General features: G+C 39.6%; 1 protein-coding gene across 2 annotated transcripts; it reads right to left on the reverse strand.

Annotated features, from left to right (window-relative positions):
* Positions 1-3,824: 3,824 nt before the first annotated feature.
* On the reverse strand, positions 3,825-18,548 carry POLG2 (DNA polymerase gamma 2, accessory subunit). 2 transcript variants are annotated; one of them, XM_037070007.1, is made up of 8 exons: positions 17,875-18,548; positions 13,687-13,807; positions 13,458-13,563; positions 12,536-12,709; positions 11,577-11,717; positions 8,959-9,039; positions 6,587-6,687; positions 3,825-4,799 (listed from the first exon to the last, which is right to left on the reverse strand). In XM_037070007.1, the coding sequence occupies exons 1-8, from the start codon at positions 18,434-18,436 to the stop codon at positions 4,634-4,636; spliced, it is 1,452 nt and encodes a 483-aa protein (XP_036925902.1). In that variant the 5' UTR covers positions 18,437-18,548; the 3' UTR covers positions 3,825-4,633. The 2 variants fall into 2 exon arrangements, with proteins under 2 accessions (XP_036925902.1, XP_036925903.1); XM_037070008.1 differs by lacking the exon at positions 12,536-12,709.
* Between the last annotated feature and the right edge of the window lie 1,316 nt (positions 18,549-19,864).

The following is a 19,864-nucleotide window of genomic DNA, read 5'->3' on the forward strand; positions in this document are numbered from 1 at the left end:
GGGCTAGCAAATGAGTGACTCTACTAGGAACTAGATTTGCTCCTGTAAAGGCCTTCCAAGGGCCCGAGGTCCAGAACACTGCGGAGTTTCACAGCATGCCCTCCATTGACAGCCCCTCACTGTCTCCTCACAAAGCCTCTAAAGCAGTTAGTAAAAGCCAACCAACTCCATAATCCATATGATAACCATTGTCCGCTATCTTCCAAGAGCTAAAATCACATAACCTAGTGCTCGCTACCTAGCTCTGTGGTGCGAAGTCTTAGTAATTGTGAGGCTACAGTGTGCAAGGGTTTTCACTAATCCCCTTGCTATCAGCAAGAGTCCTTGTCATCCACCCAGAGAGTAATTCCCTTTCCCAGGGCTGCTTTCTAGGACCTGCTAATGCCCTGTCTTATCCTGGGCTGGCCCTGAAAACAGAGCCTGAGATAAAGCCTTCCATGCAAGTAATTTATTTGGGAGGTGACTGGGGGAAACAGGCATGAGGGACTGGAGGAAAAGCCAGTATGAGGATGTACTGCTGAGTTGAGCAGTGCTGTGGGTAACCGGGGCTTGATCCCACTGAAACCTGCTGAGGAGGGAAAGCACTGTCTCTCAGAATTGTCCACTTGAGGACAACAGTGAGGAATATTTATCCATTGGCTGAAGGCCGCCCCACCCCCACCCCCACTTCTGAGTTGTGCATGTGGTCGTTTCAAGTGAGCTTCCATTAGCGCCTCACCCAGGGCACTGAGAAGTCCCAGGGCAGAAAATGAGTGATACGTGTTGTACCCTTGCAGCACAAACTGTCCGCATGAAGTGAGTGAAGCTGCAGATGCAGCAAGCCAGGATGTGACACAGGACACACAAGTGGCTGGTATGTTCTCTCTCAACATTCCCTTTATAACAACTACAGTAATGACAATAACTATCGTTTGTTGAGCACGTACCAGGTTCCAGGTACTTTTCAGTGCTTTGTGTAATTATCCTTATATAGTGCTCGCAACTAGCTCTTCACCCAGATCCGCCTCACCCCTGCACAGACAGCCAGTGTCTACCCTCCACGCCCCCCTCCCCCAGCTTTTGCATTGAACTGTTTAGGAAGGGAAGAAGAAGAAAAGGAATATATACTTTTTTTCATGTCTAGAAGTTTAACTTCAGTTTTTTCAAATCCACCTATTTCTTTAAACATTTTTTGCTGTGAAATAGCACGCATAATATATGGAAATGCATAAAATATACATGTGGTTTAATAAATCATATCAGGTGAACATTAGTGATAGAATGCCATCGGCAGCCCAGAAACCGTCTGCAGGCCCCTTCCCACCCGCAACCCATTTCCCCAACTCAACGAGCCTTTCATGGGACATCTGGGTGGCTGTTAGTTTGGGGCAACTGCAAATAATGGGGCTATGACTATTCTTATGCTAGGGACCCAATTCCCATGCGCATGCAGTTATTTAAATATGCATGGGTCATGGGATATGTTTATCTCCAATCTAACTAGACAATGCCACCCTGTTTTCCAAAGCAGTCCTATGTTGCCTCTTAAAGCATTCTATGATCTGAGACAATGAGTACAGAAGGCTGTAGGTCTGTAGGCCTGTGAAGGCTGGGGTCCCTAAGACGAGGTACCTGAATAAAAGGACCCCGTGAGTAGGACTGAGATTTTCTTCAGAAAAGTCACTTCTAAAAAACAAACTTTGTAGTTTCTCAGTTATAAAACTAGGGATTGAACCTCAAACTGCAAAAATGAAATTTAAGATTTTAAGTAGACATATAGCGGTAACTGGCTTTCACTTGAGGCTGCTGTTATTACAATGAGGCAAAGCAAATGAGCTTGTGTGGCACTGCATCCTTACCCCATCATCCTCGGTGTCCTTGAGAATAGAGGTTACCGCTGTGAGAGGAGACACAGATGCATGATGGAAGACATAAGTAAAAACCCTACAGTCCTAAAGGGGCATAAGAAGATTTTTTTCAGTGATGGAAATGTTCTATATTGTCATTGTGGTGGTGGTTACACATTTGTCAAAACTTGCATTTGTACCTTTAAAGTAGGTCAATTTTGTTTGTAAATTATATGTCAATAATAATGATTAACACACACACACACACACACACTCATATATTTGCTAGCTCTGAAAACTGAAAAGGTCTAGAAACAAAAACACCTTCTAACAATGAGCATCCCTAGTACCCAGTGTGTGGTCTCCTCAGGGAAACAGTGAAATGCACAATCTCTGTGTTAGATACTAAATAACAAGCAAACTATCAAAGACTACTAAAGGTGGGTCAAAAGGACCCGAAGCCATGTTGAAAGGCTCCCATTGGCCAAAGGTAGAATAATTTGAGCATCAAAAAAATCAAACTTTAAAGGGGATGAATCCAACACTTATCCCAAACCTTTTCCACACCTCTAAGCAAACAGTGTAAGATATTTTCCTTTGTAGAAATATTCTCGCTGACGAATGAAGACGACAGAATCAGAATATCGCCACTTTGTCACCTCCAATGAACTGACCGATGGAGGCATTATTCAATGACTCCTAGCATCACCCCCCAAAGAAACCACCAGACATGACTGACTCCGGATGGGAGAGCACAGTAACCTATGAAATAATCTCATTCCCCAAAATGAACGTAAAAGATGATTAAGCCTCTGGAATCAACTTCCAATCTAGAGGAACAGGTTAACTAAACTACACCATGGGGGTGTAATAAAACCCAAGCAGTGCAATACCCTGTAATAAACAATCCAATTTCTGAGTGAGAGAATCTATAAGCTAAGAGAGGCTAAAAGCCCTAATGACCAATTTCAACATAAAAGTCTTATTTAAATTCTGACCCAAACAAATAATGCAAATTAATTAAACTGAATTAATACTTGATATTAAATAAGAATTTTTTTATTATGAAAACTCTCACACATAAAAAGAGAGGCAGTACAACAAACACCCATGTACCCATCACCCAACATCAACAACTCAGTGTTGTTCTTATTTTTCTTCTATAATCCACTACTTTTTTTGGCTAAAACTGGAAAATTTCACTCAAAATTATTTAAGTATCTCTATTAGTGAGGATTTTTTTAAAGCCATAATACCATTATCACACCTAAGGAAATTGTCAGTAATTCATTTGTATCATCTAGTGTTAATTTTTCTAGGTGTGATAATGGTTAACAATAGACCCTTAACTAAAATATTTACAAATAAAGTGATAGCTACAATCGACTTCAGAATAATATGGAAGGTGTATTGGGAGGTGAGACAAAGCTGGTCATGGGTTGAAGGCTGCTGGTACCTGGGGTTAATTTTACTATTCTGCATGTTTGTGTACAAAATTCTGCATGATATCAAAAAATAATAATCAAAACATAAAAATGTGCGACCAGTTAGCCTCTCAAGATATTTTTAATATATTTTTAATATTTTTTAAATTTTACTTTTAGAAGCTCTGGCTGGTGTAGCTCAGTGGATTGAGCGTGGGCCTGTGAACAAGAGGATCGCGGTTCGATTCCCAGTCAGGGCACATGCCTGGGTTGTGGGCCGGTTCCCTGCAGGCCAACTCCCAGCAGGGGACGCACGAAAGGCAACCATACATTGATGTTTCTCTCCCTCTCCCCTTCCCCTCTAAAGATAAATAAATAAATAAGTAAATAAATAAATAAATTTTACTTTTAGAGAGAGAGGAAGGGAGGGAGAGAGAGGGAGAGAAACATCAATGTGCAAGAGATCCAGTGATCAGCTGCCTCTCACACGCCCCCCACTGGGGACCTGGCCTGAAACCCAGGCACGTGCCTTGACTGGGAATTAAACTGGTAACCTTTTGGTTTGTGGGCTGGCACTCAATCCACTTAGCCACACCAGGCAGGGCTCAAGATACTTTATACAAATTATTAGTTGAAATTTTTGTTAGGCTGATAATGATAATATAATTAACACAAGCGTATTCAACATACAAGACTCCTTTCCTGAAAACAAAACCCATTTCAGAGAGGATAAGACACTACTGTAGCCCCAGGAGATAAATTATGTTTGATCCAAATTAATCACTATATTCTCATTCCCCTGAACAGTGATTAGCCTAGGAATGACCATGTGACCCAGTTCTGACCAATGAAACATCAACAACTCTTCTGATTGGGATGTCTGGGAGAGGTTTTACTTTCTTAGTTAAAATAGGAGGAAGAATCTTGGCTGGCTAGCTCTCATCTCTTTGACTTTCTTCCCAACTATAATGTGGACAAGAAAGCTAGAAATACAGCAGCCGCCCTGTGACCATTAAGCAACAAGTATAAAGATAAAATCCAACATATTAAAAATGGTGGAAAAGAAAAACAACAAAAGCTTGTGTCTCTAACTATAGAGGAAAAGATTATACCAGTTCTGGACAGTGTATCCCCCACCTTGATTTCTTTTTATGAGAAAAACAAATTCCAATTTGCTTAATCCAGTAGAGTAGGATTTTTGTTTCTTATAGCTGAACATAGTCCTTATACAATGGAATACAACAAGAAATGAAAGTAATAAAAGTGAATTTTTTAAAAAGCACCAAAAATGTCCATAAGTGCAAAGGGGCTAACAAACAATCTAAGTTAATGTAAGACAACCAAATTAGAAAGGACAAATATTTATTAGGCCAATATTAAAATCTATACATTCTTAGCCGATGATATATACTTGGCTAAAAAGTCTTTTACTTTGGATACATGCATCATTTCCTTCATTGTGGTGTCTCGACTTCTCAGATGTATCAATCCATTCTCCAAAGTTGCTTCAGTAATCAAAACTGTGAAGAGGATACCCATTTCATCATATCTAAGGAAAAAAGTAGTTAAACAACACACATGTGTACAAATGTAAACAGTAAACTCATCACATTACCAGTTTTAATTACTTCAGGTCACTTTCATTACCACTTTCAAGAGTCACAAGACTCAAGGACAGGGCTTGAGAGCTGGACCAAAACCCACCTTTTTCAAGTTTCTGAGTCACATTCAAACTAAAATTTTCAGAAAGTTTCTCACTTACTGTAATAGCTGAAAAGTCATAAAAGAAAATAAAATTTGAGAACAGTGGTACCTCAACACACCATTTGGGGTGATATTATGGGTAAATCTCAGATTAGCCTTGGCCATTTAGTACTCTGATACAGTCCAAGAAATTTATTTTAAAAACTCTTATAATGCTACTATAATAAAAATCCAGTGCTTGGCAAATCATACCAAAATCATGCCTGATATTGTAACTTTGTATGCTAACTTGGAGTTTCTAGCTCAGCAAAAACTGAATTATCCACACTGGCCTGGCCTCCTTTCTTTTTAACCAGTCACACGATCTCGTTAATGTTTCTTCTCTTTGTAGGTCTGTAACAAAGACCTACATCTCATCTTATTTATCTATTTCCTTGTTTACTGTCTATTTTATCCCACTAGAATATAAACTGCATAAGAACAGAAATCTTTTCTGCATAAGAATATAAACTGCATAAGAACAGGAATCTTTTCTGTCTCATTCACTGCTGTACCAACGTACAGAAAACATGGTAGGAGCTTACTAAATGTTTAGATAAAAATATCCTAAAACAATAAAGCCTTTACCACACAAAGAACAACTATAACTTGATAATGTCCATGGAACTCAAAGGATGTGATTTCGGAACCTAGAAAGTTTAAATACGTCCACTTCATTTTATATATGATAAAACAAGCTGCTTTATCCATAGCAACCTACTTTTCTTTAGACATCATCTGAAAGGTGTATTTCAACATGTTGTTGGAGAACTATGGAGCAAAACACAAAGCTTGAAACTTTTCAATCAAAAGGTTATGTATTCAACACACACACACAAAAAAACCCTAAAAAAAAAAACAAAAAACCTTTTTTTAAAAAAAAGGAAAACCCAAAATAAACCCGAAGGAGAAAAGAAGCCCTTTATTAAAAAATAGAAGTTAGTGAACTAGCAGAGGGTAAGACCAGAGACAGGGAGATCAATCAGGAGATTACTCAATAATCCAGCCAAGAGATGCTGTTGATCTTAACATGGGTAGCAGCAGTAAAGATGGAGCGATATGGATTTGAAATATATTTAAGAGGCTGGTTGACAGCATTCAGTGACAAACTGGATGTGGAGAATAAGGATGGGGGGGAGCTAAGGATGAAACATCCAGGTTTCAGTCTTGAGCAACCAGGTGTCAACAGAGGTGCCGATCACTAAAGAGACTAGTTTTCTGACCTCTGGGATGAAATGATTTTCCACTCAGCCTCAGCATGAACCATACACCAGTAAGGAAAAGACAGTTCTGACCTAACGAGTGCATCCAACATATATAATTTCAACCATGATAAATCAATAAACTCAGGTATACATACTTCATGACATTAAGTCTGAAGTTGCATGCGGTACATGTTCATATATACCTGATGAACACTGTTCCCTGGTGTAGCAATTAACTAAGTGTGTGTGGCTCTGTAAATGAGGAAGTTAGAAATACTTTTAAATTATATATATACATATAGTTTAAAAAGGCTACTGTTACTCATAAAATAAACATCATATAAAAAATGGAATAAAATGTTTCCATGAAAAGGAAGACAATTCTTACTTTGAGTAAAGTTGCTCCAATGAGGACTGTGCAGTTTCCAAATAACCAGGCCACACAGAAATCCCATTTTCTAGTAATTCATTAAACAGCCCTTGACAAACCTGGAAAGAAAATACTTCAAATATGAAAGAAATAAAAGTAGCTAGAGTGACTAGTCTATTTTTGTGAAACTACAAGTCATCCTTTTCAATCTTTAAATTGGGCACAAATTCTTTTAATTATGTGATAATACTATTTACAATTTATATATTGTATATTTTCTCTGAAAATGAAAATCTCTGAAAATTTTATACTACATAAAAGAATCTTTATCATGATCATTATCATCCAAAACACAAACAAAACCAAAACAGACTTTATCAGAGGAAAACAGTTAAGTCCAAAGGGCTATGTGACCTCTAAACTTATCTGAGAGTCGAGAACTGAACCCTAGGGTTTCACTATCGTGTCAGGAAGAGAAGGAAGAGCCAGGAGAGGAAACTAAGCAGAAGTCACCAGAAAAGTATGAGGAAAACCAGGAGAGGGGTATTCCTGCAGCCAACTACAGAAAATGCTTCAGGAAGGAAAAGATTGATTAGTTTCAGTGGAACGTTGGAGACAAAAGCCTGACTGGAAGTACAGATACTGAATAAACAACACAGTAAATTTACTGTTTTCTTAACAAGCAACGGTGAAGCAAAACAAAGCAAAATTTCAACGCCCTTAACTATCTGGGGCTAAAACGTTGGAGCAGGACTTCTCCCATTCGGCTCTGTTGACGTAAGAGCTTAGAAGCGCTGCTGGCCTCCAGTCACATAGACTTGGGCAGCACCGCCTCCCCACGGGGTCTGTGCCTGAGCAAGGGCGCGGTTGCTCCAACTTCAGCCTGCACCAGAATCACCTGGAGGGCTGGCTTGTCCAAACACGCTGCTCAGCCTCACTCCCAGGGTTTCTGATCGAGAAGATCTGAGGGACCAAGAATTTGAATTTCGAACCAGTTCCCAGGGAAAGACCATACAGAGTGAAGTAAATAGTTGTTAAGGTATTTGATATTTGGGGATAGATGAGAATATAGATATTAATAAATCTAAGAAATTAACAGGGAAAAATAAATACAAGAATGGATTTTAATAAGAGGTTTCCAGGTGAAATTTTGCTCTTTCTAGTAGAAGGTAAAAAAGGAGAAAAAAGCTCAAAGCACAATTAAGCGCTGAAAACACAGAGAAACACGAACCCTCACACCGCAGGTCTGAGTGAGTACAAATGGGTGTAGCCGGTCTGGAGAGCAATCTAGCTGACATAGTGAAATTAAGGATACATATGCACCTAACCCAGAAATCCCATCCCTGTGTACGTAACTGGCAAAAATGTTTGTACAGTCCAGAAAGTTACATGCATAAGAATGCTTTGTCATACTGCTGAAGCAAAAGAATTAAAAACAAATTTAAGATATACCATATGGTACCTTTTTGGTAAGTTAAAAACATCCAAGGCACAAAATACTACTACATGCTTGTAAACAAAACAACAAAAAATAAGGCTGGCAATTTTAATGACAAAAGTCTAGGGAACAGAGGGTTTTTTTGTCCTTCAAGCAACAAAGAAAAAAAAAAAAAAGGAAAACAGAAAAAAAACAACAAAACCTAGGAACCTGCTATCTATGAGAGTAACCTTTCACCCTTGCAGAGAAAAGCGAAAGTTAAAATATTACCTTCTCCTTCCCTGAGCTGACCATCCCCACCTTTCCAGACCTCTCCACAGGGGCCCTGGCAGAAATCTGGGTGAATCTTTCCAGTTCCCTTACTCAGGTCCTGGATGGGTCTCAGTCACCCAGACCGAAATAAGGACTGCTGCGGGGGTCTCTGGAAAGAAAAAAACCCGCACTCCTGGCTTTTCTCCAGGATATTTAGACCAGAGAGATTAAAAAAAATTATAACAAGATTACTGATCTACAATCTGTGCTTGTACCAGCAAGTATCAAAAGTATTAAGTTAAAATGAGAAGAGGACAAAAAGAAATTCACTGGACATCTGTACAAATGTTTTGATTCCCCAAACTGTGCATAATCATAAAGAAATGCAACTATGGACATCACATCAACAGCAAAGTCCACCAAGTTGTATTAATCTTCTTTAATATACTACACTTTGAATTATCTATTATTAACCATAATATTGATCCACAGTTCATTAGTTAAAAAATTTTTTCATGCTCCATGTATTTTTAACTTTTTAAAATTGTTGTTCAAGTACAGTTTTCTGCCTTTTCCCCACCCCTCCCCATAGTTATATTTTTTTAAAGCAAATAATCAAAATAAAAATGTAAATCATAAACTCCTCGTTTACTTGGAATAATGGTTATAATTCAAATAATTTAAAACTCATTTAACCCACCTGTCTTAGTTCCACTGCTGGGCCTCTTCCCATATCCAAAGCAACCTTAATAGGGGCTAGACAGGGGTGAAGCTTAAGTACCTAAAGCAATTGAAGGGGGGGAAGGCAACAACACATTTCAGTAAAACACAAGCACTAACAAACATGGAGCTTCTTACACAGTAAAATTTTCTGTGTGAAAACAGAAGCTAGCTGGGGTTGTGGGGGGGGGTCGGTCATAAAAAATGTTATAACGATGTATTCAGCTGTCTACATCCAGCTGCTCTTGGGTTTCTCCACTTAGATGTTCTGCAGAAGTAAGTTCACTTGATACTGTCCCATTTTCTGACAACTCCATTTTCCGTCAACCGAAATGCCCCTTCCTGGCATCAATTCCTTCTCTACCCAGCTGGGGCCATGTGGCTTATCATTTGGACTTTCTCTTAAGAAAATCCACCACTTTTCTCATTCATTAACCATTCAACAAAAACTTGAATGGCTACTTCTAGGTGCTGGGGACAAAAATTCGTGTCTTTCATGATGGGGAGAAACAGGTAATAAACCCAATAAATAAATCAATAATGTATCTGAATGTGGTAAGTGCTAAAAAAGTGTTGGGATAGGAAACGCTGGCAAGGGGGTAGGTTGGGGAGGGCTGTTTGCAATTTTAAGTAAGTGGAAAGAGAAGGTCTCCTTTCTGAAGTGACACTGGAACAAAGACTTGGAAGGAGGCCGAGGAACAAGACATGAGGCTATCCAAGGAAGAGCATTCCAGGCAAAGAGGAGAACAAATGACAAGGCTCTGAGCTAGGAGCATGCCTGGCATGTTCTAGAAGCAAGGAGGTCTGTGCTGCTAGAGCAGATCGAGTGATGTGGACAGTGTAGGAGTACACAGAGGGCAAAAGGGAAACTAGTACATTTTAGGGGCTTTGGCTTTTTCCTCTGAGACGAGGAGCTTCCTGGAGCTTCTTGGACCTTCCTGGAGTACAGAGGGGCAAATGCGTACCTTTTTAAAGGGCCATTCAGCAGGGGAAAGAGGGAATGTCGGTCGCTTAACCAACCTAATCACAGAGGAAGGAGTGGAGGTGGGAAGAAATGGTCAGATTCAGGATATACAGAGTCTGGCAGAAGTAATGCCTGCTTGAGTGTGGTTGGCAGGGTAATAAAACGGGTGTAACAATTTACAGTTTTAATTTGAACATTTCACCTAAAATGTCATATGGTGTGCTTGAGTGTGATATTGTTACGTTACAGAATTACACGCTTATGATTTTGTAATAAGGTACATTATTAGCCCTGGCTGGTACGGCTCCATGGATTGAGTGCTGGCTCGCAAACCAAAGGGTTGCAGCTGGTTCAACTCCCAGTCAGGGCACATGTCTGGGTTGCAGGCCAGGTCCCCAGTAGGGGGTGCACAAGAGGCAACCGCACATATATGTTTCTCTCCCTTTCTTGCTCCCTCCCTTCCCCTCTCTAAAAAATAAATTAAAATAAAACATTTTTTTAAAAAAGCAAGAAATGGGCACTGTGTTGGACCCCCCCTATATTTTTAAGGTAGAGTCGAATAGGTTTCGCTGATGGTTTGGATGTGGGGTAGAAGAGAAACAAAGGATTCCTCTTGTTTGTATGCTACAGGCACCCTATAAATCCCACCCCCCCAGAACAGTTCTATAACCTGACTTTCTCTATGGCCATATCAGGTTAACTGAGAACAGCAAAATCAATCACTTAATTATGCAGCGTGGTTTCCAATCCCAGTGGAACACTCAAAATGTTAAAACTTTTAATTCAGGCCAGCTCCCTTTCACATTCAAGGGGAATATGACTATTTTAAACTCTAGCCACTTAAACCTCTACTCCTCCACATTTTAATCTAATAATCTCACCTCCTAGTTCCTAGCCTGTGCAGGGAGTATGAGTACAACTCTCTGCACAGGCTAAGTAGTAGCCTATTTATATCATCTTTCCTCCCTGTTTCGAATAACTCCTATTCAGACAAATCCCTCCACCTGTGCTCTTGATTCTGTCTTGATCCCTCTAGCTTCTTCCAAAATCTTACTCCTTAGTCACTTTTCTTCCTACAGCTTCAACCCCTTCTGTCTCTTGATTTTGAGCCCCACTCAAAACGGTTGGTCCTTTCCCTTGACCCAGACCCACATCTAGTTCCTGTGATCCAGTGACCAGCCACTTGGGAATAGACCAGAAGCAGAGACGTCAATACCGCAAGTCTTGTTGTCAGTTGTATTTATTCCTACTTAACACTCATCTTCTGATGCAGATGGAAACCATCAATGGAAAGGCTCAAAGGCTGAAAATCAGAGACAGCTGCCCAGCTCTTCATGATCAGAAATGCCTTTGGACTACCCAACAGGAATGTCTTGTTCTATTCTATGAGAACCTGCTTACTATTCCTGCAGCCAGATTCTAAAAAAACTGAAAAATACCTAAATTATACTTTCACTAAAAAAAATTATTATTCACTTTATGTTAGAAACCAAGCACACCAACACTAAAAACAGAGGAATGATGAAATCTACGTAATTTTATGAACTAATACCACTCCAAATAAATTCAATTAAAAAGAAAACAAGGTAAGGAGACTTATATTTTTAATTTTCCAAGTCTATCTCTGAAAGTACCTTTCTGTGGAGATTTTTCTTTCTTGTAAAGGAATTCTCTGTTAGCTGGAAAGAATCATAGAGGTAAGCCAGCATGCCTCGGTCTAGATCTCCGTTTATAGATAGAACAGAAGGAACCACACTTTTTCGTCCATCTCGCCCCTTCAAAGAAAAGTAGAACAAGAAGAAAGTATCCTTTAGCAGAACTACCTATCTCTTAAAACTACATTATTTTAGACTTACAAAATCAAAACATATACTGATCAGTACATTTCAAAGACATGATCAAATTAATTTTCTACAAGTCGTCATTTGGCAACCCTCATGGTAATACTTGATCTGGACAGGAATCATAAGTGGATGCTGCAACTGGTAGGTCAAAATCTTGTGAGAAACACATAGCCTTAAATTATCTGCCCACAAAAGATGACTCATTAATGAATGAGTACAACATACTAATCAACTTCACACTGGAGAAACCTGGTAGCACCATCTTAACCAAGTGATAAAAGTTACCATCACCAATAACAAATCTTATCACATGCTTCCTGTATAATGAATTTAAAGAGGGCAGCACCATTTCTGTGGCTGAGGAAACATGAAAGAAACTCAAATCAAGGGACATTCTATAAGTAACTGGCCTGTCCTCTTCAAAAATCAAGGTTGTGCAAGACAAGGAAAAATCAAAGAAGTATTTGTTTGATCCTAGTCTGGATCCTGGACCTATAAAGGGCAAACTGGCATGACTGGTATATTAGACGGGTTCTGTGGGTTGGATGGTATTGGTGGATTACTGTTCCTTTCCTCATTTTGATGGCTGCCTTGTGGTTCTGTAGGTGAGTGTCCTTCTAGTCGGGAAATACATTCTGAAGTATTAAGAGGTCGTGTACCCCATGTCGGCAGTTTATGATCCATTAGTTCAGAAATTATCACAGAGAATCTGGGTAAAGGATACATTAGGAGTTCATGGTAAAACATACATGTAATTGGGACACATTTCCAGGATACATGTGTAAAAGTTCTTGATCTCCTAGATTCCACAGGGTTTCTATTGGCTCCTTTCCCCAGGGAAAATTGTAGTAAACTTTGTTTCCTCTTCGTCCCTCTTCATCCTGACAATCACTGCTGCTGAAGTTAGATGGACTCACCGCAAACTAGAAAAGAAAGTTTAGGTTTGTCCTATTAACTTATTAAAATTCACGCTAAAAAGTTGCTAGAGACGTTTCATGCAGCAACTGAATGAAAATGGTCAAGTCCAAATCAAAACTACAGAGAAAACTGTTGATTATATGTACATGTGTGTATGTATATGTATCCCAATTAGTAAGAGGGGAAGGCAACCAGGAGCTAAGTGAGATGAAGAAAGTACCACATACTCACCATTCTTATCTTTTGTAAACAGCTTGATTATTTATGACTATTCCACTTAATTTAGGTGAGTGTTTGGGGAGTTTAAGAGGTGGAGAAAGATAAAACTGCCTACTTTAACTCTCCTGTTCAGCATATACTAAAACTTGTAGAAATTATAGAACCATTGCAACTAATACGGAAAGTTCTTGGAGATAGGGAACAAAAGTTAAGGCTCAAAGAGCGAACAAGGGTCAAACTCATACCAGCCAGGACAGCCAGGTGAGGGATTTGAACTTTACTTTAAATGTAAACACTTAGCAACAAAGGCTTCTGAGCAAGAGAGAAATATTAACCAATGTCTTTACCAAAGTAATTTTGTTATATGGAACAGTGAAAATCATTACAGAGTTTATTTGTATCTGTTGACTTAGCATAGCTGCCACTTGTAACATAGCTACATCAAAAAATTTTCAATTATAGAGAAGTGTTACCTCTGACACATTAAGAAAATATACTTAATAACTATTGAATTAAGAGGGATTATTGTAGTACCTTTCTCCACCACAGGAGTCGATGACGTAACCAGAAATCAAGCCACTGGCTGGCAGTTCTTGTTGAAGTAAACCATACCAGCGAAGCTTCCATCTTCTCACCCATGCTTTGGATATCAGAAATATTGGACAGTTACTTATCTAAAAATTATATAATGTATCTCAAAATGAAAATAACTAGTTCTTCACTATTTAAACGCAAGGCCGAGTTATTTGCCATTTTTCTGTACCTTTTAACACCATCAGCTGTCTGCTTAGAAGCAGGATGAAAACACACTCCAATCTGAGCAAGGCCATAAGGCAGCCTCTTGTTTACCAAATCCAGGCAATTAACATAGTGCTCCAAGGCACCTGTCAAAAGATAAATCAATCATCACATAAATCAATTCTATAAACCTAGATCTTTTTGATGAACTCATATACAAACTAATAATATGATAATGCTAATGCAACAGTACAAGTAGCATGGAGCTATTTATTAAGGTAGATCTTAATTACCACTTAATTTTAGGTAGTTTCCCCCAGCTTTTTAGTTGGAAGATTTTCAAATCTACAAGTTGAAAGAACGGTACAATGAACACCTGCTAGCCCTTCACCCAGATGCACCAATTGTCAATATTCTGCCACATTCTTGTTCACCCCCAAAACATTTGGGCATTCTAAAATATTTTCTATATACCATATTTACACCATAAAAATAAGCATAATATGCCCTGGCTGGTGTAGCTCAGTGGATTGAGCACGGGCCTGCGAACCAGAGGATCGCAGTTCAATTCCCAGTCAGGGCACATGCCTGGGTTGCAGGCCAGTTCCCGGCAGGGGACACACGATACATTGTGTGTCCTCGGCAGAGGCAACCATACATTGATATTTCTCTCCCTCTCTCCTCCCCTTCCCCTCTAAAGATAAATAAATAAAATATTTTAAAAAATAAGCATAATGTCATAATTTCATCTAATATATAGTTGATATCCTATTTTCTCCAATTATCACACAAAATGTCATTTACTGCTGTTCTCTTCCCCCCAAGATTCATACAATGAATTTTGACTAGATCTCCTTAATCTCTTTGAATCTAGAATATTTATTTCCTGACTCCTCCCTCCCTAACTTTGCTCTTAATGACACTGACTTTTGAGTCCAAGCCAGTCACATTATCTCACATTAGAAATTTGTCTGATTGCTTCCTTATGACTTAATTGTTTTTAGCAGAAATAAATACTAGAAGCCCTGGCTGGTGTAGCTCAGTGGATTGAGTACAGGCCTGCAAACCACACGATCTCGGTTCGATTCCCAGTCAGGGCACATGCCTGGGTTGCAGGCCAGTTCCCAGTAGGGGACTCACGAGAGGCAATCATACATTGATATTTCTCTCCTTCTCTCCTTCCCTTCCCCTCTAAAGATAAATAAATAAATAAATAAATAAATAAATATTTTAAAAGAAATACTAGAGTTAATGTGTGTGTGCCTTATAGTATCCTATCAGGAGCAACATGTCAAATCATCCCACTATTAATGAAACAAATTTAATTACCTGACTAAGGTAATTCCCCAACAATACCTTGCTCCCCAACAATACTTTGCTCCCCAACAATCTTTCACCTATATTTTAGAATCTACTGATAAGCCTTGCTTGAATCAATTATTATACCCTTGAAGGGTATAAAATCAAAATATGATGATTTTTCTAATCTATTTTTCCTTCTACATTTATTGCAGTTTCTATAAAAACAATTTTCTCCACCTCTTCCATCCAACAACAGCCTCAACTACTTTTTTGGTTAACACTGTGGTTTAAATTTTTTATCTTATTTAATGTGTTATGACCCATTATCATCACTATTTATTTTAATGTTCCATTTGTCCCAAATTTAGCCAGTGGCAGTCTCCTTCAATCCAGCATCTGCTCCTTTCGACATGACCCCTAACTAGTCTTCAAGTAATTCTTTGCTTTCTAGTACCATAAAATATCCCAAACTCACCTTGTACTTTCCTTGCCTTAGACCTGGAATCAGCCATTTCTCCAAGCACTGGTTTATTTTATTCAATAGAAAACAAACATTGGGTACTAGGTATGCTCATTGCTACTGTCATTTTTTCTAGGCCCTTTCAATGAAGAAAGTTAGAAATTATATATTTTTTAAAATCATGAATTCATACTGATATTGCCAACTGAAATTTAACATTACAAAGTTTATTCTTATCTTCTTTTATATTTGTATCTCTTTTCTATTATAGAGAAAATCTTGGCTTCTAATAACATTAACCTATCCATCTATTTGCTTTAGCCTATAATATACATAGCTTCAGAATTATAATTCCAACATTCCTACTTACAGTAAACCTAAGTTCAAGATTTCTTTGTAGTTCTCTATGCTAGTCATATAAAAGATTATACCCCACTAAATGACAGTACTGTTCAAAAGTTACTTGAGATTTCCACTTCTGATAATAGATTAGCTTGTAACACAACAAAAAAAGCTTGGGCCCTGGCTAGTGTAGTTCAGTGGATTGAGCGCGGGCCTGCGAACCAGACGATCGCGGTTTGATTCCCAGTCAGGGCACATGCCTGGGTTGCAGGCCAGTTCCCAGCAGGGGACTCACGAGAGGCAACCATACATTGATATTTCTCTCCTTCTCTCCTTCCCTTCCTCTCTAAAGATAAATAAATAAAAATTTTTAAAAAAAGCTTGGGTCAAGAAACTTTTTAAAAATCTACTTAAAGGTATTGGAGAACTATCAAGGCAGTAAGGACTTGAGGGTCCAAATTTTGGAGAAAAGGTAAGAGCATGGAGACAAATCCAACATTTAGTGCTACTTCTCCAATTCTCAAGTAGCAGAGCTGAGCAGAGCTTCCCGACATCTTATGCAATTGGGAAGTACACAAATTATAGTTCCTGGCTCATCAACTAGGGGCCCTGGTAAACACCCCAGCCTTTCACTGGGAATACTACACTCTAGGAATAGAGGGGAGTGAAAAGACTGAAGCCCAGTCTCCAATAAACTTAGTTCTGGGTTGTACTAAGAAAGTACTATGCTCCCACTCTAGCTGCCTGCCAAAAGCAAAAGTAAATCCTTTCAGAAGGAAGAAAATGCCATTGAAAGCCTTGATTTATCTCTACGATTCATATGCAAATTACCTATAATTTCAGGTGGAAGTCCAAAAGACCAAAAACTCAGAGAAAAACAGATACTAAAAAGAGACACATCTAAGTTACTGGATATAGACTTTACAATGTGACTGTGTTCAAGAAAGTTGATGACAAGATGGGGAAAATAATTAGCCTATTTAGACACAGGAAGACAAAGGAGAATGAGTAAAAATATCTGGAGACATAATAGCTGAGAATTTTTAAAAACTAATCATACGTAGAAGCTACTACAATAGTTCTGACATGGAATAAAGCAAGCAAGAACATTGGGAATAGAAAGAAATAGCAAACCGGGTAACTAAGCAAATAGGTGGATTTAAGCTTCCAAAAGGCAAGAAAAAGTCTGGCATACACTTTGGTGTGCTTTGATGAATGGACACCTACAGAGAGCCAAGTTTCTTTTTCTGATAAGGAAGAAAAGACTGTTTGGGGGCATGGTAATGCACAGTGTTTTAACTCCCCCAAAGCAAAGCCACTATGGAATAAAGCATATGAATCAAAAGTACCACATTTATTTAAGTTTCATTTTCTTAAGGAAATCTTTAACAGTTTACAATATAGTTACTAATTTTCAGAGAACCATGGGCATTGGTTATTTTAACTTACAGTACCACTTAATGAAAAATGGCCAGGATAGCATTTTGCAAAGATGAGTTCCCATGCCCCAGAAACTCTGCAATGTTTTCTCTGACTTTAAAGGCAAATGATTCCCTGTAGGTTTCTTTGTGTTCACTCAAGAATCATTTATAAATGATTTATACATCACTTGTAAAGTTCTCTATTTTGAGAACTCAAAAATTACCTACAGGGCTCTCAAAATAACAGACTGTAGATCAGTTTTCAACAAAAAAAATTGGGGAAGGGCATTTTCTTTTTACTCTAGAAAAATGAGCTTTGTGTGTAAAACTGAAGGGTGGCTGTGCAAGTATTTACAAACATTTTAGTAACGATGAACAAATGATTTAAATTATGCTTTAATTTAGGTCCTAATTGTAGGCTGCTCAATTAACTCTAAAATTATAGGTTTGCCCGTGAAATTGAGTTACCAGGTCCTTCGGTCAGATTCTTTAAGGAACAGTATCGACTGCATAGACCAGTTTTCTCCAGCGTAGAAGCACTGTCAATATACCCAACTACTTTGAAAGGATGAGAACCACGTAACTTCATTTCCACTTGAATAAAGGGCCAGCTGCAATTCGCGGAATCGAGCGAGATTGCTTTTCCACCCCCGACTCCTATTTTGAAGCATGAAATCATGAAGCATACCGTGAAGAAGGTTCTCCCGTAGTTTCCCAGAAGTTTTTAATAAGTTCTCAAGAAATGCTACTAGCTGTTCCTTACTCAGTTCTTTGTCTTGCAAGATTTCGCGCAGAGTTCCTGCAGAAACTAACCTGAAGTCACTGTCCCCGGGCAGTGAAGGGCCTGATTCAACGTGGACTGCGTCTACGGGAAAGACCTGCTCCCTGAACACCACCACCGAGGACCACCATTCTGTCGCCAGGTTCTTCCGCAACTCTAAACCCAAAGGGCCAAAGCCGGAGTGGCACCCGCTCAGAAGAGAATCTCGGCTAATCTGCTGCTTGATGCCACTGAGGAAATGCCTTCTCTGACATATCTCTACCAGCGCTTCGCTCCCTTCTCCGGACTCTTGGGCTTCTCTTGGTTCGCTCCCTGCGGGTAGCTCCGCGTGCGACCTCATGGGCCCTCCGAGGGGGCTACTCCCTTCCTTCAACCGCTCAGGCTGGCCCCCATCTACTCGACCCCCGAAACCAGACAACAGGCACCTGCAGACTTTCTGGCAGGCCCTGACGGCTGAACCGGAGCGCATCACCCTCGGGAGTCAAGAACCACAGTCTCCTGCTAACTGGTAATCCCAAGAAACATCCACAGCCGGAGGCACCTGGGAACCAACTGCGCAGCCGCATGGAAGTTAGCTTGCGTGGAGGCGGCCCCGCCCACGGAAGCACGTCACTGAATTACGGCTCCTGCCGTTCGGCCTGGCTTAGGCCTTGTTCTCCACCTCAGCTATCAAGCCTGGTCCTTCAGCCGTTGCCGTTTTTACCTGTCCTCGGCATCGAGAGTCACTCCCATCTACTTTCCCCTGTCCTGCTGTAACCAATGTTCCGTCAGCTTTACTTTCCTTCCCCGTATTTTTTGCTATCAGACATGAAAATAGATATATCCGCAAATCACCCTCTCAATCTTAACTGTTAATGGAAATAAACATTTCATTCCCACATTTAAAGATTTAGTCTTTTGCGGTAGTTTAGGAACCCAATTCTTCCTTGCCACTCTATAGGTAAACGCACCTCCATCCTGCTTACCCTCCTAGAGCGGCTCTCTCGGGTGTGGGTGGGGCTGTGTAACCAGCGAAAGGCTCTGATTCAAGTACGTCTATAAGGACAGCCTGGGCCAGTAGCACCTGCACCATCTGGGAACCTCAGAGGAAGCACCTGCCGAGGGGCCCAGCAACGTTTCAAACAAGCCCTGCATTTTAACGTGGAAGTACACGGAGAAGCATAGTGTATAAACAAACTGCTCTACCAGTTTTTTTCAAGGTTTCATCGTAACACGTAAAACCTAACAAGGTCCATTTAAAACGGAGATTCAAGGATTACCTGCCTACCAGGTCAATTTACAACCTCCAATCTTAAGGCTTCTAAGATTACCCAAGTAGTGGAAAAGTGGTACGACTCAGATGAAAACGGTTGATTCCAAAACCCCGGAGTTCTACCCTCCCGCTTCCCTTAGAATGGTTAGGGAAACCTTGTGAAGATAATCCAGGTGAAAGGAACAAGCTACGGGATTCCACCACACCACCAGGAAGGGCAGGTCATAAAGCCTAATAGCTCAGCAACTAAATTAATGGAGTATGGGAGCAGTTAGTGTAACGTAGAGTAGGGAAACCTCAGGAAATAATTCCATGCGAGTGTGAGAGTTTATAAAGACAAACTAGAAAATTGAAACTATTGCTGGAAAGTAATACATTAACTGCAAAGCCGGGCACTATTAATGTGCATTTCCCACACTAGAGAAATGCACCGAAGTGGTCTTAATACACAAATAAATGAGAGAGAATGGGGAGAAAAAAATTACATTTATTAGTTAAGACAACCACAGGTTGGACACAACACATGCTAAAAAGTGGAGTCTTTTAAAACTTAGTTCAAAGAGAAATAGATAAATGTTTCCCACAGCCCCACAATCATTTTTGTGTTTACAAATTTAAAGGCCCACATTAAACATTAACAGTAAA

The sequence above is a fragment of the Sturnira hondurensis genome, unplaced genomic scaffold (genome assembly GCF_014824575.4).
Source record: "Sturnira hondurensis isolate 20B ecotype Veracruz unplaced genomic scaffold, ASM1482457v3 Scaffold0018728, whole genome shotgun sequence".
Lineage (NCBI taxonomy): Eukaryota > Metazoa > Chordata > Mammalia > Chiroptera > Phyllostomidae > Sturnira > Sturnira hondurensis.

Coding starts and splice junctions, on each gene's coding strand:
- POLG2 (XM_037070007.1), bottom strand. CDS start 18,436: ATGCGCTCCGGTTCAGCCGTCAGGGCCTGCCAGAAAGTCTGCAGGTGC. Junction 13,564..13,686: donor ACAGCTGATGGTGTTAAAAG/GTACAGAAAAAT, acceptor TGATATCCAAAG/CATGGGTGAGAAGATGGAAG. Junction 9,040..11,576: donor AGAAAAATCTCCACAGAAAG/GTACTTTCAGAG, acceptor CAATTGCTTTAG/GTACTTAAGCTTCACCCCTG.